Here is a 20,112-nt window from a genome sequence, read left to right as displayed (position 1 = left end):
TAATAGGGAGCGATAGTATCAAAATATACGCACGGCAGGGTGACGACGCATATAAATAGAAACCGCGAGGCCGCCTGGCCCGCGGGGCTCCGGGCCCGGCGGCCGGTCGCGATATAATAAAACGTACAAATACAAACGATCAATTTAGTCTTCTAAAACGACCATTACAAAAAGTTCACTAGTGGAGCGTCGGCTCCCGGAGTAAATTCGTGACAAAGGCGCTCGGGGCGCCGGGGCGCTCGCGCGGCGCTCAGGCGGGGCGGTGCCGCAGCAGCGCGCGCAGCGCCGCCGCCGCCGCCTTCAGCGCGCGCACCAGGCGCTAGAAGTCGCGCCCGCGCGCGCGCGCGCCGCCGGCCTTGGGCACGCGCCGCGTGCGCATCTCGCGGTCCACCTGCGGGCGGTCGGGCCGGTGAGGAGAGCGTCCATAAGCCGCGTGATGTTTTTAGCAACTTTCTAACTCCCTGCCCCACCTCGGTGATATGTGGTGAGGTCTTAGGCTACTCCCCGCCCCGTGTCCGAAAATGTGGAAATTTACAGAAAATTATCTTCAAATACAGGTGTAATCTGGTAAAATTAATCATGGTAATACAAATTTTCAGAGACATCGAGGTTGCAGTGTTTGTTGGTTCTTTTTTTGGTTTAAAAATCGTAAGTTCGATTAATAATAAATACACGTGATATCTCATTACAGCCCCACTCCCTTCCCTGTGATATTTCGTGATGTTTTTCTGAACTCCCCCTTTGGAGCCTTATATGAATAATGGACCCCTAGAGTGAAGCGAGCGGCGGAGCTAGTGAGAGCGGGCACCTCCAGCTCCTCGAGGCGCTGCGTGAGCGAGAGCTTCTGCTGCACGGCGAGGCGCAGCAGCTGGTTGAGCGTCTTCTTCTCCTCCTCGGCGCTGGACAGCGCCTGCGTGAGCTCATCCACCTGCGTGACGTACTCCTCGCACCTCGCCGCGAACATAGCGCGTAAACCTGCAAATTGACAGACCGCGTTAGTTTCTGAAACGTATCGATATAGCCAGTTCGAAAGACGAAAGGCAACTGACTGGAGAAGGTGGCGGCGTCCTCCTTGAGCAGCCGCAGCTCGTTGCGCAGTTTGAGCATGGTCTCGGTGACGATAGTCTTCTCGGTCTCGTACTTGGACTTGAGGTTGGCGAGCGCCACTTCGGCTGTGTTCTTGTTGGACTTGAGCACGGTGCGCAGCGTTGCGATTTGCTCGCGCTTGGTGGACAGCAGCGACTTGAGCTTGATCACCTGCTCCTGTAGCTCGGCCAGCTCGGCGCCGCGCTCCTCCGCCTCCATCACTGCAAGCACACCCACAGAAACATAAACATTACATTTTAGTTAGTGAATTATGATGAAAACTTAATAATAAAACTTGAGAAACAAAATTAAAATATAAATCGCTAGTATAGAAGTGTAAACACTACATTTTCGCTAAGCCTAGTTATTAATAATTTACATACTGCTGGATAAACACTGCTTTAAAATTACCTACTACAATAAGTACTCAATTCAATATATAACCACAATATTAAACACAAATACTCAACATTTCATATAATATATTGCAACATAAGAATTCCCGCCATTAAACCGGACCTCAACGTTTCCCGCATGTTAAACGGATTCCTTGGGTTTTTCTTACATTGTGGTATGTTACTTCTTTTAAAGTCAAAATTCTTTCCGTGTAGCAACATGGCACGCTTCCACATCACATGCAAGTTTATATCGCATCGTAGTAAATTAGACTTTCGTGCAAAACTGAGAGGACATTTTTTATAAATGTTCAGATATGCAATATTGGATTTAGAAACATAAAATATAGACCCCATGTTTGAGAAATTCTTTAATGTGTTTGAAACATCGCTACATAAATTACTTTCATTGCCAATATTGAATTTATTACTGGAATTTCTTCTACAAATGTTTTCAAAGTACTGTGTTATTTCTTTGACAGTTCGTCCCGTGCAAGTGGTTTTATTTATGTTACTTTTACTCATATCTTTAGACGATTTTAACAGTAGTTTTCTTCTACTATCTGACATCTGTGGTGACGTAGTACTCCGTTTTTTCGTTTCATTTAGTATTTCATACAAACTTCTTCGTTTCGAAATGTTAAGGGAGAGGTTACTTCCTGTAAATAGGATATTTAAGTGACGTGTAAAGATTTGCAAATAAGTAAAGCATATGATTTTTTCATTTATTGCGCTCATATTAAGCGCTCATAATGGTCATTTGACTAAAGGGGTTAGCTAGCTCTCCGCTGTAAATCCGGTTTACTAAGTAATTTAACAAGAAATGGGAGTTAGACGGATATAATAAGAGAGAGATCCACGGAGAGAACCCCTCCGGCTCGTGAGTGAGATAGATAGAGGGAAAGAGAGAGGTGCGAGGGAGGTACCGGGCTGGTGTCTGTGGCGCGAGTCGAGCGCGGTGTCGAGCGCGGCGCGCAGGTGCGTGAGCTGGTCCAGCAGCGTGTCGGCGGAGCGCGCCACGAGCCCGGCGGCGCGCAGCCCCTCCAGCTCGTGAGAGAGAAAGAGAGAGGTGCGAGGGAGGTACCGGGCTGGTGTCTGTGGCGCGAGTCGAGCGCGGTGTCGAGCGCGGCGCGCAGGTGCGTGAGCTGGTCCAGCAGCGTGTCGGCGGAGCGCGCCACGAGCCCGGCGGCGCGCAGCCCCTCCAGCTCGTGAGAGAGAAAGAGAGAGGTGCGAGGGAGGTACCGGGCTGGTGTCTGTGGCGCGAGTCGAGCGCGGTGTCGAGCGCGGCGCGCAGGTGCGTGAGCTGGTCCAGCAGCGTGTCGGCGGAGCGCGCCACGAGCCCGGCGGCGCGCAGCCCCTCCAGCTCGTGAGAGAGAAAGAGAGAGGTGCGAGGGAGGTACCGGGCTGGTGTCTGTGGCGCGAGTCGAGCGCGGTGTCGAGCGCGGCGCGCAGGTGCGTGAGCTGGTCCAGCAGCGTGTCGGCGGAGCGCGCCACGAGCCCGGCGGCGCGCAGCCCCTCCAGCTCGTGAGAGAGAAAGAGAGAGGTGCGAGGGAGGTACCGGGCTGGTGTCTGTGGCGCGAGTCGAGCGCGGTGTCGAGCGCGGCGCGCAGGTGCGTGAGCTGGTCCAGCAGCGTGTCGGCGGAGCGCGCCACGAGCCCGGCGGCGCGCAGCCCCTCCAGCTCGTGAGAGAGAAAGAGAGAGGTGCGAGGGAGGTACCGGGCTGGTGTCTGTGGCGCGAGTCGAGCGCGGTGTCGAGCGCGGCGCGCAGGTGCGTGAGCTGGTCCAGCAGCGTGTCGGCGGAGCGCGCCACGAGCCCGGCGGCGCGCAGCCCCTCCAGCTCGCCGGCCGCCAGCGCCAGCGCGTCGTCCTCCATGCGCACGCCGCCCGCGCCCTCCGCTGCGCCCGCGTGCTCCAGCAGCACGCGCTCCGGCTGCGTGCCGTTCACGGCGCACACGTGGTGGTACAGCGCCGCCAGCGTCTCCGCCGCCTGGGCCAGAGCCGGCGCCGCCGAAGACAGCGCGCGTCCCGCTCCTGAAACGATTTTGCGAAATTAACACGTGTGTCGATGAAATATTTTTACAACAATGACGTCACAATTAACATTACATACACAACAGATAGTACATAGAGCCCGGCCCCATGTCCACGGCACGGCGTTGTAGACGGTGCGCCGCGCGCAACTTGACAGTTGATATTTCAGTAAGCGACAGTTAATTTTAATATTAAAAATATAGACTCTAATTTTATTTATTTGTATAGATTTGTAGAGTATTTTTGAATATTGTTTAAATTCTGTGACATCGGCTTGATAGAATTTTAATTTAGGTATGTAAAGGGTTGAAAATTATTTTAAATATCCACAGCACATGATTCTTGTTATTTTGTTTTGTAGACAAACTGCGAAATATTAACTGTCAAGTTGCGCGCGGCGCACCGTCCACGGCGCCGTGCTACGGCACAACGCCGTCGCTGTGAAAAGCCACAGCGCCGTGTCGTGTTACGGCGACGGCGTCGTGCCGTGTTACGGTGCCGGCGCTGTGCCGTGGAGATGGGGCCGGGCCCATACATACATAGTGTACGATATTGTATATGACTCTTGAAACTTATATTTAAAAAAAAATCATGTAAAAGATAAACGGAAATGGATAGAGCAAGCATTCCCTCCGGTCGTAGTAGGTCGCTTCGCTCACCTCCAGCGAGGGTACGCAGCAGGTCCGCGTCGGCCTGCAGCGCGGCGCAGCGCAGCTCGGCGTCGGCCGCGCGGTCGCTGAGCTGCGCCAGCTGCGCGCGCTGCAGCGCGGCGGGCGAGCCGTCCGGCGGCGCGTCCAGCTCGCGCAGCGCCGTCAGCAGCGCGCCCAGCTCGCCGCCCGACACGCGCCACCACGTCAGGCACTTGGCCGCGCGGGCCGCCACGCTGCCCTCCGCCTTGTCTTCCTCCTGGAACGTGATGTGAGAATTATTCGCGATGAAATATACGAGTTAGGACGAGCATTTTTATCATATAACGTAAATGTGATCTGATTTATATTAAATTTGAGTGCGATGCCTCTCGCTCTCCGCCGTCGACTGACTAGTAGTGGTGAGTGAGCGCGTACCAGCGGCGCGCAGTCCTCGTGCAGCGCGTGCAGCGCGGCGACGCGCGACGTCACGCGCGTGACTCCGGCGCGCAGCGCACCCGCCGCAGCGCTCTCGCTTTCCGCCGTCGCTTGCGCTGCGCGCAGTGAAGTCGAAAGCTGAGACTGTGGACACCACACAATTACTAAGTATAAATTTAAATCGAATTATATCTATAACATCTGCGCATAATTATGGTCTGTTGTGCAATAAATTGGTACATTAATAAAATACTAAAATCGGAATCAAATTCAGATCAGACCCAAAAGAGATTCGATTTAGACCTACTGTCTAAAATGATTTCAATCAGAACTGTCCGTACAGCTAAGTGGAATACACGTTACGGCGGGGGAGACTCACATTTTCGTTGTGCGCCTGCTCGAGCTGCTTCTCGAGGCGCGAGATCTCGTGCAGGTGCACCTCGGAGAACAGGTCCGCGTGGTGGTCGCCCGCCAGCTCCGCCGCGCCCGACGCGCCCGCCTCGCCCTCCTCGTCCGCGCCCTCCTCCGGCATACCTGCGAGAGACGGCTCGTACTTCTAACAATACGTTAACCTTGATAAACTTACTTAATTTTTTATAAAAAAAAGCAAATGAAATAAAACTAATTTCTTAGATATCAATTATTATATTTGATTTTATATCAACTATTATATCAATTATTATTTTTATAACGTCGTCAAATAAGAGTACGGCTCACCTGATGGTAGGCGATTACCCAAGCTTACATACGGCTGCAACACCAGAAGCATCACAAGCGCGTTGCTGATCCTACCCCTACCTTCACAGGAACACAACGCTGCTTGAGAGCAGTATTTTTTAACTGTAATCTTCTGTAAAGTCGGTGTACTTCTCCAGTTGGGCTGATCCAGATTTTGAGCAGGATATTTCCAGCTGTGGCCTACCTTAATAAAAAATTAAGCAATCACCTCGTATACTGTACGCCAGATTGGTGATGTTGAACTGCGCTTCTCTGCTAATGTGCGCGTCTAGTTCCTTCTTCGCGGCGAACTTAGCCTCCCGCTCCGCCTGCAGCGCTTCCAGCGCTTCCGCCAGCTGTCGCTCGGCGATACGTCGTAGTGCTGCCGTCTCGTCGGCAGCTGCACGCGCAATTTCTGCCTCCTCTCGCAGTTGTCGCACTTCATGTTTAAGGCCTTCGAATTCTACCTATAATGACGTATGTTTTGGATAGTTTATTATTGACAAATCTTGAGTATTAATTTATAGATTAGATAGATTCATAGACACTATATGTGATTGATAACAATTCTTTACAGTTTTCAAGTGGAAAATAATTATTTCAGACAGTAGCAACAATACGTATTTTTTAACCGACTTCCAAAAAAGGAGGAGGTTCTCAATTCGACTGTATTTTTTTTATGTATGTTACATCAGAACTTTTGACCGTGTGGACCGATTTCGACAAATTTTTTTTAATCGAAAGGTGGTGTGTGTCAATTGGTCCCATTTAAATTTATTTGAGATCTAACAACTACTTTTCGAGTTATATCTAATAATGCGTTTTTACTTGACGCTTTTTTCGTCGACCTACGTTATATTATACCGCATAACTTTCTAGTGGATGTACCGATTTTGATAATTCTTTTTTTGTTAGAAAGGAGATATTCCTAGTTTAGTACCATGATAAGGAAACAGGATCTGATGATGGGATTCCAGAGAAATCGAGGGAAACTCTCGAAAATCTGCAATAACTTTTTACTGGTTGTATCGATTTTGATAATTTTTAATTTAATCGAAAGCTGATGTTTATCATGTGGTCACAGATAAATTTTATTGAGACCTGATAACTACTTTTTGAGTAATCTTTGATAACGCGTAGTTACTTGACTATTTTTTCGTCGATCTACGTTGTATTATTCGTCGATGTAATTGAAGTCGGTTTTTTTTTTCGTTTTCGAGCAAACACAATTATTCGACACAAACATAGATATAGATCTACATCACATTAAAAGTATATGACTCAATAACCAATTTTTTTTAAGTGTAGTCGCAGTATGTGAAAATTTAAAGACCGTCACAAAGTGAAAATATCGCATTAGTTATAAAAACACAAAGTTATTTTGACCCATATAATTATATAGTAACGTTAATACCTGAGAAGACCGCAACGCAGACACCTGCTTCTGCAACGAAATATTCTCGTCCTCCAAGTCCCCAATGTCCAGTAGAAGACGTTGTTCCCGCTGCCTTGCTTCTCTAAGCTCCGCACGTAGAGCGGCTCGCTCCGACTCACGCGTCGCCTTGTCAGCACCCAGCTCCGAACTTTCTGCGAGTAGACGGTCACGTTCGCTGATCACCCGATCTAATTCGTGCCGTAGCTGAAAATGAAGGAAAACGTAAATTATCACAAGGGAAGACGAATCAGAACAATCTATATACATATGATAAAACAGTAGAGGTCGAATTTCTGTAGATTGAAAAAATGGTAAAAACCGAGTCAGGAGGATGTAAGAAGTAATATAGAACTAATTTAGATATTTTTTTTAATTTTTTTGTTTCTCTGTTTGTCTGTCTGTTTTTACAGGCTAATCTCCGAAACGGCTGGACCGACTTAAATGAACTTAACTTTTCTTTTTCCCTCCATAATAAGTAGATCGTCAATGAAGCGTAAAAACAGTTCATGTTCATCATCATCATCATCATCATTACAGCCTATACAGTCCACTGCTGGACATAGGCCTCCACAAGTTTACGCCAAAAATAACGTGAACTCGTGTGTTTTGCCCATAGTCACCACGCTGGGCAGGCGGGTTGGTGACCGCAGTACTGGCTTTGTCGCACCGAAGACGCTGCTGCCCGTCTTCGGCCTGTGTATTTCAAAGCCAGCAGTTGGATGGTTATCCCGCCATCGGTCGGCTTCATAAGTTCCAAGGTGGTTGTGGAACCTTGTTATCCCTTAGTCGCCTCTTACGACACCCACGGGAAGAGAGGGGGTGGCTAAATTCTTTAGTGCCGTAGCCACACAGCACATGTTATATGCAATTATTGTTTTATATTAATTAAAGACAAATTTCAAAAGAGAAAACAATGAGAATCGTAGTTTTAAAACAAATTATTTTCAAAATAAAAGCTAAAATATATAAACCAACGTCTATTAGAGCTACAAATGTAGCTATGGGAAGGATTTCTCAATTTCTACATTTGTCGAATTAGGCAGAGTTCCTCTATTTAAAAAAAAACGATTCATTTTATTCACGGACGGCCGTTTGACGTTGGACTGAGATTTGTTATTTAAATTTTATTCAGTAAAGTTAAATTTTTGAAAACTTCAAGTGATTAAAGTGATTGTAAATCTTCTATTTTTTCTTTCACGAATTTTATGCTATTCATGCCTATGAATTATGGATACGAATATGTATGGATATAATATGGTTACACATATTAAATTATTTCGGATTATTTTTAGTTTCAGTTAGATTTTAAATAAAATGCCAAACTCCTTATTATTTACTTCCCTTACTATGAATGAATGAATACTTTACTTCCTACATAAAATGAGGAAATAATATTTATTGTAGATACTAGCTGCTCGGACATACTTCGTTCTGTTAAATATTAATAGTATTTTTTTTTTTAGTATAACCTTCCGTTGATCTTAAAGAACATACAAAAAAATTAAATTAGCCTAACTGATCGAGCCAGTCTCGAATTATGCGCTTAGCGACATTCATTTTTATTTATATAGATAGAAGATTAGTTACTGTTACAAATTTTAATCACATGTTAAACAGCGACGAATCGCACTATAATTTGATATTTGACCGGGAAAATGTAAAAACACAGCACAACATGTATTATTTAAATTCAGAGTGAATTTAAATAATACATGCGATAGAACCCTGTGTAATTATCCGACAACTTTATGGCTGTTTTTTGTTAAAGTTACGGATAGATTTTTATTTCTAATATTCGATAGTAGTATTCGACAGTACCTTCATCATAACGCATTTATTTATTTATGTAAATGTCTTAAAACTAGCATTCAAATCTTTTATGTCACGTTTAAAGGACTCGTACACATGGACTCTATCTTTTAATACAGCGATTATTTTCTCAAAAATTGTCATCACCGGATCTGGTTTTTCGAATTGCAATCGTGCTAACCCGATACAGAAACTAAATAGTTCTACGTAACGAAACGAGTTTATTGCTTCACGGGACAAAGTTTATAATGAATTGTTTGTCTAAAATATAGTTAAAAGCAAAGTTTGAGAATGTATATAATATTTTTTATGTCACTAGGTCGGCAAACAAGGGAACGGCTCACCTGATGGTAAGCGATTACCGTAGCTTATAGACACCCAACAATTCCCCCCAGGAGCTTTGGTTAGCTTACTCACTAAAAGGAACACAACACTGCTTGAAAACAATACTATTTCGCTGTGATCTTGGGGATTGGGTCGGCAACGCGCTTGCGATGCTTCTGATGTTGCAGACTTTATAAGCTACGGTAATCGCTTACTATCAGGTGAGCCGTACGCTTGTTTGCCGACCTAGTTATATATAAATAAATAAATAAACAATTGTATAGATTTTACACATTTACAAATATAGTTTCTCAATATCTTTACCATTATATATATTTTAAAAATATTATGGCAGTCGTACTTTAGTAATAAAAACTGGTCAAATACGTATCTCGCGCACCGAGGTTTCCGTACAAACAAAATTATAACTAAAACTACTAATAAATATGATATAACTAAAAATGTATGCTTTTCACATTTTTTCCTTTATCTAGGCCATAAAACGTTACTTCGTACCAAATTTTAAGATTCTGAGTTCACGGGAAGTACCCTGTAGGTTTGATTGAAATGAAGCAACAATGTCGGCTTAGAAAAATAAACTAAACAGGAATTTATAGACGTGTCTAGTCAGGTAATTTGGTCTAAATGGACGTTCAGCAGCACTTAGTTGATTGGTGCCTAAAACGGTAAACAGTAGGTGTGGCCAATGACGTCATCGTCGCGTGAAAAGACAGTTCTTTTATTTGTATTGACAAAAATTAAACGATACAATATTAAACTTATTTGACTGAGAATGTACTGAGATTTTTCTAGAACTAATCATGAAAGTTTTGTTAGATTGTTGTTATGATAGGAGACTATTTTTTATCAAATTGAATTTGATATATTTCGTAGTTTTTAGTTGATAAAAAATATAGATATTGATTTATTTTCGCTTTAGCCTGTAAATATCCAACTACTGGGCACAGGCCTCTTTCCCTATGTAGGAAAAGGATCAGAGCTTATTACACCACGATAGCTACAATGCGGGTAGGCGGATATATTCCCTGCTATGAATAACGACCGCTATCAGGTGTACATGATAACAACCGGGACCGACGGCTTAACGAGCTCTACGAGGCACGGTGGGGAGAACCACAAGGACTGCACAAACACCCAGACCATGACAAACACCTGTATGACCAATACAAATGTTTGTCATGTGCGGGGATTTAATCCGCAACCGCCAGCGCAACAGGCACAATCCATGGCTGTGACCGTTGCGCCAATACGGCGATTTATTTTGTACAAACGTGTAATGCGAGCGAAGCTGCGAACGAAAGCTAGTATTTAAAGAGAGTAACAAAAAGTTCATTAATTTTATATGTTATATCGTAAATAAATTCGAAACAAAGTACGATAAGTCGACTCATTGACCTTATTCAATAGCAGAATTATTGATATTTACACTTTCTGTACTCGAGTGATATAAAAGAATTACAGAGCGTTGAGAATAATGTCACGAATTCGAACAGAGGTCAGTGAAATACAAATTATTTCAAAACTTCGCAAAGTAACAAAATTCATCGAATATCCAATTAATTGTAAACTTATTAACATTGGAAATGACATTGCAAAATGAAAAATATACCTAATTTTTTTTAACTTTCATACAATTTCGACTTCAGCGTTTTCGTACTGGCCGTTTCATTAATTGCAAATTCATTTTTACAACTTCAGCAAGATTGCAGTACGTGGGACAGCCACGCCAAAAAAAAAAAATAGCTGAATAATTAGTAAGCACGTAAATTTTCGTACTCTTTTAAATATTATAATATTACACGTTTGTAACTAGAAAGTTCGATATCCCTAGGGGTTCAAGAGTGAAGCGGGTAAGCCTCGGTCAGGAATTAATAAAACCTAACGAGCTCCACCGTTACTTTGTTGAAATAGAGTTTTTGCACACTGTTGGAGTATTTTTCTATGCTCTGGATAATTTTTCGGTATAAAAACTATTCTACTTGACCTAGTAAGCTATCACAGAGCAGAAATTCATTAAAATTCATACTTGAAGCATGTACAAGTACGTACAGTATTTTCAAAAATTATTTAAAGCACAAATACGGCTTCGTAAAGTTTACCTAAGCAAATGTAATAATAAATGTTTTACCAGGCGAGGGAAGTGATTCATTATAAATAATGTCCAATTTATTTAAATTGTAATCAAATACGTAAATTATTTTTCTTCTTGAATACGTAATCTCTTTCTTGAATACGTAAATTCAGTTTTGTTAATTTTCAAAACAAAATCAAAACTACATTCAAATTTGATGTCGGAAAATAAACATTACAGAACGATTCTTTTCTCGTTAAGTAACAATTACTAATTTTAATAGACAATTATTTATTATTATAAAAACAATTATTAATAGAATTATTAGAATTATCTGATATTTTTAGCAAAAATAAAATAAAATAAAAGCGAAATATCAACTAATACCTTTCGAAATATCAACTAACGTGTAAACTCAAATCTTACGAATCAACTGCTTAAAACTTATTTAAACACATTTCTCGGGGCAGATCATATAACTATAGTAAATAAGCATAGTTCATGATTACGAAGTATTTTACATCAAATCGTTCAAAGTCAAAAAATATTAAACTAACATTATTTATCTAACTAGAACTCGAGATAAGGCAAACCTCTTTTCAGATTCAATCATTAACATTACTTTTGTGATACTATTATATAATTAGATAAATTAAAAATGAAAATAATTGCGACATATAAAGCGAACGAGATAAATAAATATTTAAAAAAAATCGAACAAGGTCAACAAATTATTAAAAAAAAAAACCGTTTTTCGTAAATTTCATAAATGGGTAACTAAACGAGATAATATAGAATTATTTTTAGAGAATATAGAATTATTATAAATCACTTATTAATAATTTAAAAAACAATGGATACGTGTCCATCGAAACATTTAACCTACTATAAATCGTTTAAAAACCCTTGTCTGTAATTGTGGGTAAAAAAGATGATAAATAATAATAGATTAAGCCTTGTTTTCATGATTTATAAAAATATTTCACAAAATAGAAATATTATTTATTCAACTCAAAAAATATTATGCGGATTCAAAAGTCGAATATTTTATTCAGTCGAGGAATGCCAGGATTCAGAACTACGTCGGCGAATAAGTATGCGACCTTTACGGTATACGCTGAAAGCATGTGAGTCAGTTGCAAACAATTTTGTTTGAAGCCGGCAGATGATAACAGAAATGGCCTGGATTTTACTTAACCTTGCCTATTAAAGTCTCTAATAGCTGCTAATTAATTTAATTAGTTTTGTGTAAGTAAAACACATATATAAAACTGACGCCTAGAACTCTATTAATTTGAACGGATATACATATATGATTATCTCAATTTTTTTATTCGACTTATAAAAAAATATATATTTGTACTAGTCAGTAAGTGACGTAGAAGAAAAAAGAGAACGTTGAAGAAAAAATGTTAAAACTATATGAGTTTATCTAGTATACAGTTAAGTATATTTTAATGAGAATTTTACTAATATTGCTAGCAGACACGACATCGACATCACATTTGAACAATTAGATTTTTACTAGAAAATGATAAAACTGAGTATGTGTTATCTAGATTAATGGCACTGAAATACAGTTCATTAAAGTAACATTATGAAGACAACGATCCCCGAGACGCGGTGTTTCGCCCAGATTGACTATTCAAATTTAATGGATTCGGGGACCGAGCTCTGGCATAATGTCGTTTGAAGTAATGATGTTCGCTACACCTACCTATACGTCAGGCCTTACTACACTTGCAAACTGAACAAACACATGACACACTTTAAATTAAAAATAATTCAGTTTGCATAATTTTTAAAATATTTACTTTCTTGAAATTTATTGGGGAAAATTTAATAAACTGCAACCCGCCTGCCCAGCGTCGGGACTATGGGCAAAACACGTGAGTTCACGTTATTTTTGGTGTAAACTTGTGGAGGCCTATGTCCAGCAGTGGACTGTATAGGCTGTAATGATGAGAATGATGATAATAAACTGTAAATCAAAATGGCTAACAGCCAAAAGTCTACATAAACAATATTCCATTATCTATGTAAACACCTCATGCGACATGAAATACAAGACAATTTTGACAGGACCCTGTCGCAAGGCACCGACTATGGTGTACATTACATATATAAATACCTCTTCACCATCGCTCATTTTCAATGAATTACTACTGCATTCCACAATTGCACCGTTTAATATAATCGCACACGCGTTCGGCACATATACAATAAGTTCAACATAATTCTATGAATACTTCCACTACATCGCGTATTCGCGCATTTCGAAAACTAACACCATCGACTGGTAGAGAACACGTGAATCAAGGCCGGGAAATAAAAGTATATTTCGGGATCAGTGTTATGGATTACGACGGCTGCGCTTACGCCATTCGCGGCATTACATCACGTTCGATAGGGGTCCTTTTCGTTTGTGTGTATACTGTGACCGAAACACTGATAACCGAATGACTAATAATGGTTTTTATAATGACTAAAATTCTAAAATTAATTTTCAATTTTATTTAAAAATCGGCAATAAAACAACTTTTCAGTGTTCTCTAAAACGACGTCCCGCATCTACTGATCGAGGGTCCGGCGATGATTCACATCAATTGCTCTCATTTTGATTAAGCAGAACGTAGGCATATTTCGTCAGATGTGTCTGGGGTTACATTACATTAATAAGATAATAGCGCTCCGCATTATATCTTAACGGACAGCACATTCACCCTCTGTTTCAACTTGAGAAGCCCATTTGCGCCCGCGCATTGTAAGATCATTTGCGATTTCGACCTTTTTAGCATTTTTATATGTGTGAGAATGTGTATGTCTCTACGTCTCTACTTTTAAGCTCACCGAAAAAATAAGAAAATAAATGCTTAAAAAATCTTGCAAGTTGATATTCTGCATAAATGTCTAATATAAATTTGGCACATAAATAATTAAAAATAGTTCTTTTTATAAAATCAATGCTACGCAAAATTGTTTGGCGAAAGCAATAAAATCATAAAAAAGTTTCAACATAATTTATAAAATTGTCATTATCGTAAAAAGTTATGTATATATTAATACGTGAAGCAAAAAGTATGTACCCCTTTTTACGAAAATATCGCGGACGGAGGAGTATATATAGTTTATATAAAAATGTGCAGAATGCTAATATTTTTTTAAATTATAAATAATACATTAAATCAAAAAAAAAAAAATCACACACACTAGCATTGTTGACACACACGCGTCAATCAAATTGATAATAGATTATATACTATGTATTAATATAACATAATAACTATGTCCAAACTAGTAAGTTTAATTATCATTACAGCCTATACAGTCCACTGTTGGACATAGGCCTCCACAAGTTTACGCCAAAAATAACGTGAACTCATGTGTTTTGCCCATAGTCACCACGCTGGGCAGGCGGGTTGGTGACCGTTGGTGAAGTTTAATTAATTATGGTCGAATTTCGACCACTGGTTCTATTTGTACTAGTTGTTATTAATATCGTATAAAATAATTTTCGTCTTACCAAAACAGATAAATGTGACTCAATTAACTTAAATTTAACACAACAAGGGCAAGTTACTATAAGTATTATATGCATATGTACCTATATTTTATTAGCCGCAATAATATTCAAGTTGTGTGCGTCGCTCTGGGAATCATTAGTATAAGAAAAAAAGAATACTAATTATTGCGTTTTAATAAAATGCAGCTGTAAACGGAATTTAAAACAGTCAATTAATGTAATTGAATGTAAAAGTAGAGATTCTATTATATTGATTCAATATTATAAATACAAATAAGCCCCCTTGCACATATTGTGTTTTGTTTGATCATTATTTTAAATACAAGCGGATCCTTGCAGTTTTACGCGCTTTACGATTTTAATTATTACAACTCTGTTTATACACCGTAAAGATAAACAGACTGATAAACATTAATTTTATCGCGTTCGAATTGTTTAGTAAAAATTGGTATCGTTCCGATTTCGAGTCAATTTTTAATAGAGTATTAAGTCTACTTCTAAACATTTCAAGATGAAACCTTACGCCAGATTTAAAGATAGGCAGACCTGCAGGTACATTACTGCGAAACTGTTTCCAAGTTCATGCAGTAAATATTGCGCGGGAACAAAGTTGCGTACACACAGACAGATCAAAACTCGAAAAATAACTGTTTTAACTTATACCGCTTTCTCAGAGAACATTATAAATCGATTTTTTTAAATATTCGTGGAAGTGCACTTATATATTTTACAGACATTGATGGGTTATACAACTTTACTATAATTATATATATAGGAGACCCGAACTAGACGCACTTCACCCATTTGCTTAATGGATAAAATTTATTTTATATTTATTTTAGTACATTATTGCAAAAAAAAAAATAATCGCAAAAGGGTTGGCTGAAAAATTTCTGACCAGGCTAAATTTTATTCAAAATTGCAAAATTTATGTGGGGTTGTTTAACTGGCATAGCTGGATGTCTGGTATAAACAGCCATTTCACCCATGTGTTTAATCAATAAATCTTACATCAAAATGAGTGCTGTTTCACTGGGTATACGATGACATAGAGACAACCGTCTTCAAAAAATCCAGTTTGAATGGTAGTTGGCGAATCTTATAAATTAGATGTAAAATAACTTTTATCCACTAAGCAGATGGGTGAAGATTATGCCTAGTTCGGGTCTTAGACTCAACATCACTCACATCAGGTTATGTTAAAATTGTTATTATAAAAATATTTTTTTTATTTTTTACAGACCTTAACCTAAAAAAACCTTACACCATAAGTTTGATTTTTTATATTCATAGTATATTTTTGTGATTTTTAATTTTTTAACTAGGAAGTGATGAAAAAAGTGATGTAAAAAAGCTGTCAGCAGTATTTAGTAATTTTAAATATGTCATTTATTTAAATACAAAAAAAACACCGAAATAAATAAATGATACACTAATCTTTTATTGAAAAAATATTTTACTTTAAATTTTGGTAAAAGTAGCCTAAAAAGTAAAGTAACAAATGGTACAAATTGAATAATAATTTTTGTGTTGGATAGTTCATTTATAAAACATGGTTATCATACTTTAAGTGGATAATCTTTGTTATATTTGGGTATTATTATTCTTCATTTATTAAATTCAATAAATAAATATTTCCTATCTAAAATATCAATACATAAAGAAATAAAGTCAAGCATCTAAAGTAATAATGTAGTTTATAATTTGCAACTGTATATCTTCTTTTAATTACATGATACAATGGGCATTAAAATTTTCAATGGGAATTTCTGTTTACGTTAAACAAAAATTAGATATAAGAAAGAGAATGGAATTCATTAATTTCAGTTTATCATAATTCATGCAAAATGTTTTCTTTTCTCTCATGAAAGTAACAAAATTATGTAAAGATAACTATGAATGGTTAACTTTTTCTTATGGGACATTCAGCAGGTTTTTTATTAACAAATAAGTATCACCAACTAACATTACAACTAATTATTTGTTTACTTCCTAACTGCAGTTTCTGTTTCGCGTTTTATATCCAAAGGTTGTCTGGAAGAGATCACTCTTTCAGCGAGAAGACCACCTTTGTACATATTTCATTTTATGTTCTTATTTTGTTGTTTCTTTTAATGGTGTACAATAAAGAGTATTTATTATTATTATTATAAACATTTTAGTCCTTTTACTGTTATATCAATAGTTAAATGGTAATGTTCTTTTTCTTAAATAAATAAATAAATTTAATATTTAACTTTTTTCCACATTTTTAGGTATTTTTTTAATATAGTAGAAAAAAGCCAAATATTTGTTAATAACATACCTGTTTTGATTCACCTTCAAGTTCGATAATTTGTAATGTTAGTGAACTTTCCATAGCCGCTGATTCGTTAAGGAGAGCATTTTCCTGTTCTATTCCACTTTGTGTTGTCACTTTTTGAGTTGTGTCAAGTTTCATTAAAGCCTGTAAGAGACAGTATTTTGGATGCAAAATTGTATGCAGTAATGTACATAGTGCTTACATTCTACACATAGACCTAACTTTTAAGAAATTTAGATTTAATTTACAATAATATTGAACAAGTATAACAATGACAAAAAAAAATTTACATCATTATTTGATAGATTCTTTTTAAAACTTTTTTGCTACAAGACAATATGTTTAAGCTAGGTGTTTTTTTTTTAAAATACTCAAACATATTTGGAAAGTAGTTCATCTTATGAATACGAAGTTTTAAAAATTCAATTTTAAGTTACCGTTTGCACGTTAATGTGGCCATTAAGGCATGAAAAGTGAAAATATTACGGTATGTAGGCCATCTAACCTCCTGCGTGATCTCCAATTCGTGCTTTGTGTTCTCGTATAAACTTTCTAGCTCGTCGCATCGTAGCTGCAGGGAACTCTTCTCCTCTAGAAGCACCAGGCCGAGCTGTGCCGACTGTATCTTCTCGCTGCTAGCTTGGTCAAGTTCACGACTCAGCCTCTCGATCTCCGCCTTTAACTCGGAGATCGATAACTCATTTTGTGCCGTTCCTGCCATCTTAGGACAGTTTTACGGCTTTTAGTTTAAAACTTCATAAACAAAGTAAATAATCTCAGAAAAACAACGTTAAAACGTGTAAAATCAATGTTTCTACATTCTCTCAACAAAAGTATAACGTCTTGACAGTTCACTCGTTTCTGTGACTTTTTTGCTCATGACTGATTATAATTACGGTATGACGTTGGAGTCTACTCTTTTGGCTTTAAGAGTGATTTAAATAATACTAACAAATATATATAAATAAAATTTGTATAAATAAAATTAATCTTGAAAAATTAAATAAAATTTATATTTGTGTATAATTAACAAAGAAAATAAGATTAATTTTAATACTTGTATATGCTGTGCTTTATTTCGCTAAAACTTGATTTTGACGTGACAACGTCTAATAAATCGATACACGCCGGCACGCCGGCTGCATGCACGAAAAAGAATGACTCAATGTAGGTACGCGCATTGTCCCGTTACGCTTGCACGGCGTCTATCTCTCTTCCACTCGACTGACCTATGCGTCCGAGATGTTTTGTTATGACGTTGTCACGTTAAACTATCGTCCGTAAACCAATTTTACAGACAACCAATTATTTTTTAAACTGAATTATTTTAAAAAAAAATTTGGTAGTAGGTACTAGAGAATACTTCGAATGGAAATAAATGATAAATGTTAAATTTCTGAAGTAAAACTTCTTTACGTAGGCTTGACTTGGGGAATAAGCTGATGAATGTGTGATGAGAGCGTTACGAAAAGTGTGATCGGGCGAGGAGGAACAGAGAGAGATGCAAGCACACATTTTTCTTTCTCTCATAGCCAGTTACGTTTCGTATATCTAAGACACAGTGCAGGCCCATTGCTAAAGAAGTTTTACTTCAGTCTTGAATTGAATTTACAGCTAATGGCTTTCACTAGTGCCGAATAGCACAGATGATTTCGCCAATGTCACGTAAGATGAAGAAGACACGACGGAGATTGGTCAGTGAATTAGAGGTAACAACCTACTTCAGTCTTGTGGTCTAATGCACACTCACTTTTTTTTTAAGTGGAGCTGGATTGACATTTGAGTAGTTACGATATAACTGAAGATCTGAAAATTGATCAAGAAACAGTTTTGAACCATTTGAAAAAGGCTGGCTATACAAAAAAAAAAAACGAGTGTTCTTTAGATCACACGACTAAAGCAAAACTTACGAAACGTAACTCTCTCTCTCTTTCCAACTTCACTAACTTATATCTCCATCTCAACTTCCGTTCGCTTCGTTACGATTTTAGTGGGCAGTGTACTAGTGTACCTAAAGTGGTAGCGGCGAGCCACTTTTTTCTTAACGAGAATTAAACACTATAGTTTTTATGAGGGGCTTGCGCAGCAGCAGTCTCAGGACTATCAGGCTATTGCGCTGGTAAGTGCGGGGTCGATTTCCGTAAATCGACAACATTTGCATGTGCCAGTTTGTGATAGTCTGATGCTCCATGGTCTGGGCGTTAGTGTTTGTATATTATGTATGTTTTCCGGCACCCGACAAATAAGTAAGTAAATATTAGTGGAGGGGAGGCGTTTATAATTTAATAAGCCAACAACTTCTTGAGTTAACTATATTGTCATAGATTATTTAATATCAATCGCTGTGATAGTTAAAAAATAAACAGATACAAAATTTAATTTATTTAATAACATCAATTGACTAACTTACAACTATTATTTCTTACAAAATTATATGCTGTTTAATTGTATATTAATTTTTATGAGACATTTATTTTAAGAAACGTGTAAATATAAAAAAATTATTGATATAAAGGTTTAGGATAATGACTTAAATATTCTCAGATTATTTTTAACACTTTATTTTTTCAACGTATGTATGGGGGTTTACAAATAAATTTTGGCAAATAAAGTTATTATTTCGAATGTAATCGAAATGTGATATTTCAAATTCTACAAATAATATTATTCAAGTAATTTGTAACATTATTAATAGCACCTGTTATTATATTTCGTGACGGTTTGAAGTATTTAACAATATTCACAACTTTAATTGACAATACTATGAATTTAAACTATGTCTAATTTTATAATATAAAATTTATTACTAGTATATTATTGCTGGAAATTCATTTAATTTTGGAATGTATAGTTCATGTAAACATCGCTTAATTTTATGTTTTGCACATAATGAAAAAAATCAAAGTACAGATAGTAGTTATAGTAATAACCCAAAACCTTTTTATAATCTGTAGAGAAATCATAAAAAAAAAACTTTATTTCGTCTTAAGTTGTATTAGACACTAATATTGCTAAAAATAATATTTATCGAATTCATTTTAATTAAATTATGATAATCGTATTTATATTTGTGTTTTAAATTGAATGATTATTTTTGTAATGAGCTAGATGATAGATGCCTACATAGAAACATTTAAAACCAAAAGAATTTTTTTAATAAATATTAAATAACTACATTGCTATGGTCACATTCGAACTACATAATTTTTTGTACTTAAATAATTCATAATAATTACTTTATATTTTATATATAGATGCCATAGACATTTGTATAGTTTAATCTATTTTAGAACTTGGCACCAGAATGGCGGGAAAAATATATCGGTGAGTTAAA

At 37.9% G+C, this 20,112-nt stretch overlaps 1 protein-coding gene across 1 annotated transcript; it reads right to left on the bottom strand.

Annotated features, from left to right (window-relative positions):
• Positions 1 to 319: 319 nt before the first annotated feature.
• Positions 320 to 17,656, bottom strand: LOC123661657 (protein bicaudal D). The gene is made up of 11 exons (XM_045596608.1): positions 17,284 to 17,656; positions 16,782 to 16,922; positions 6,708 to 6,932; positions 5,523 to 5,760; positions 4,956 to 5,110; positions 4,577 to 4,720; positions 4,172 to 4,406; positions 3,198 to 3,512; positions 1,050 to 1,307; positions 809 to 975; positions 320 to 391 (listed from the first exon to the last, which is right to left on the bottom strand). The coding sequence occupies exons 1-11, from the start codon at positions 17,497 to 17,499 to the stop codon at positions 320 to 322; spliced, it is 2,166 nt and encodes a 721-aa protein (XP_045452564.1). The 5' UTR covers positions 17,500 to 17,656.
• Between the last annotated feature and the right edge of the window lie 2,456 nt (positions 17,657 to 20,112).

This window comes from Melitaea cinxia, chromosome 17 (genome assembly GCF_905220565.1).
Source record: "Melitaea cinxia chromosome 17, ilMelCinx1.1, whole genome shotgun sequence".
NCBI lineage: Eukaryota > Metazoa > Arthropoda > Insecta > Lepidoptera > Nymphalidae > Melitaea > Melitaea cinxia.
Note: the sequence above shows the minus strand (reverse complement) of the source record. Positions and strands in the feature narration are given on the sequence as shown.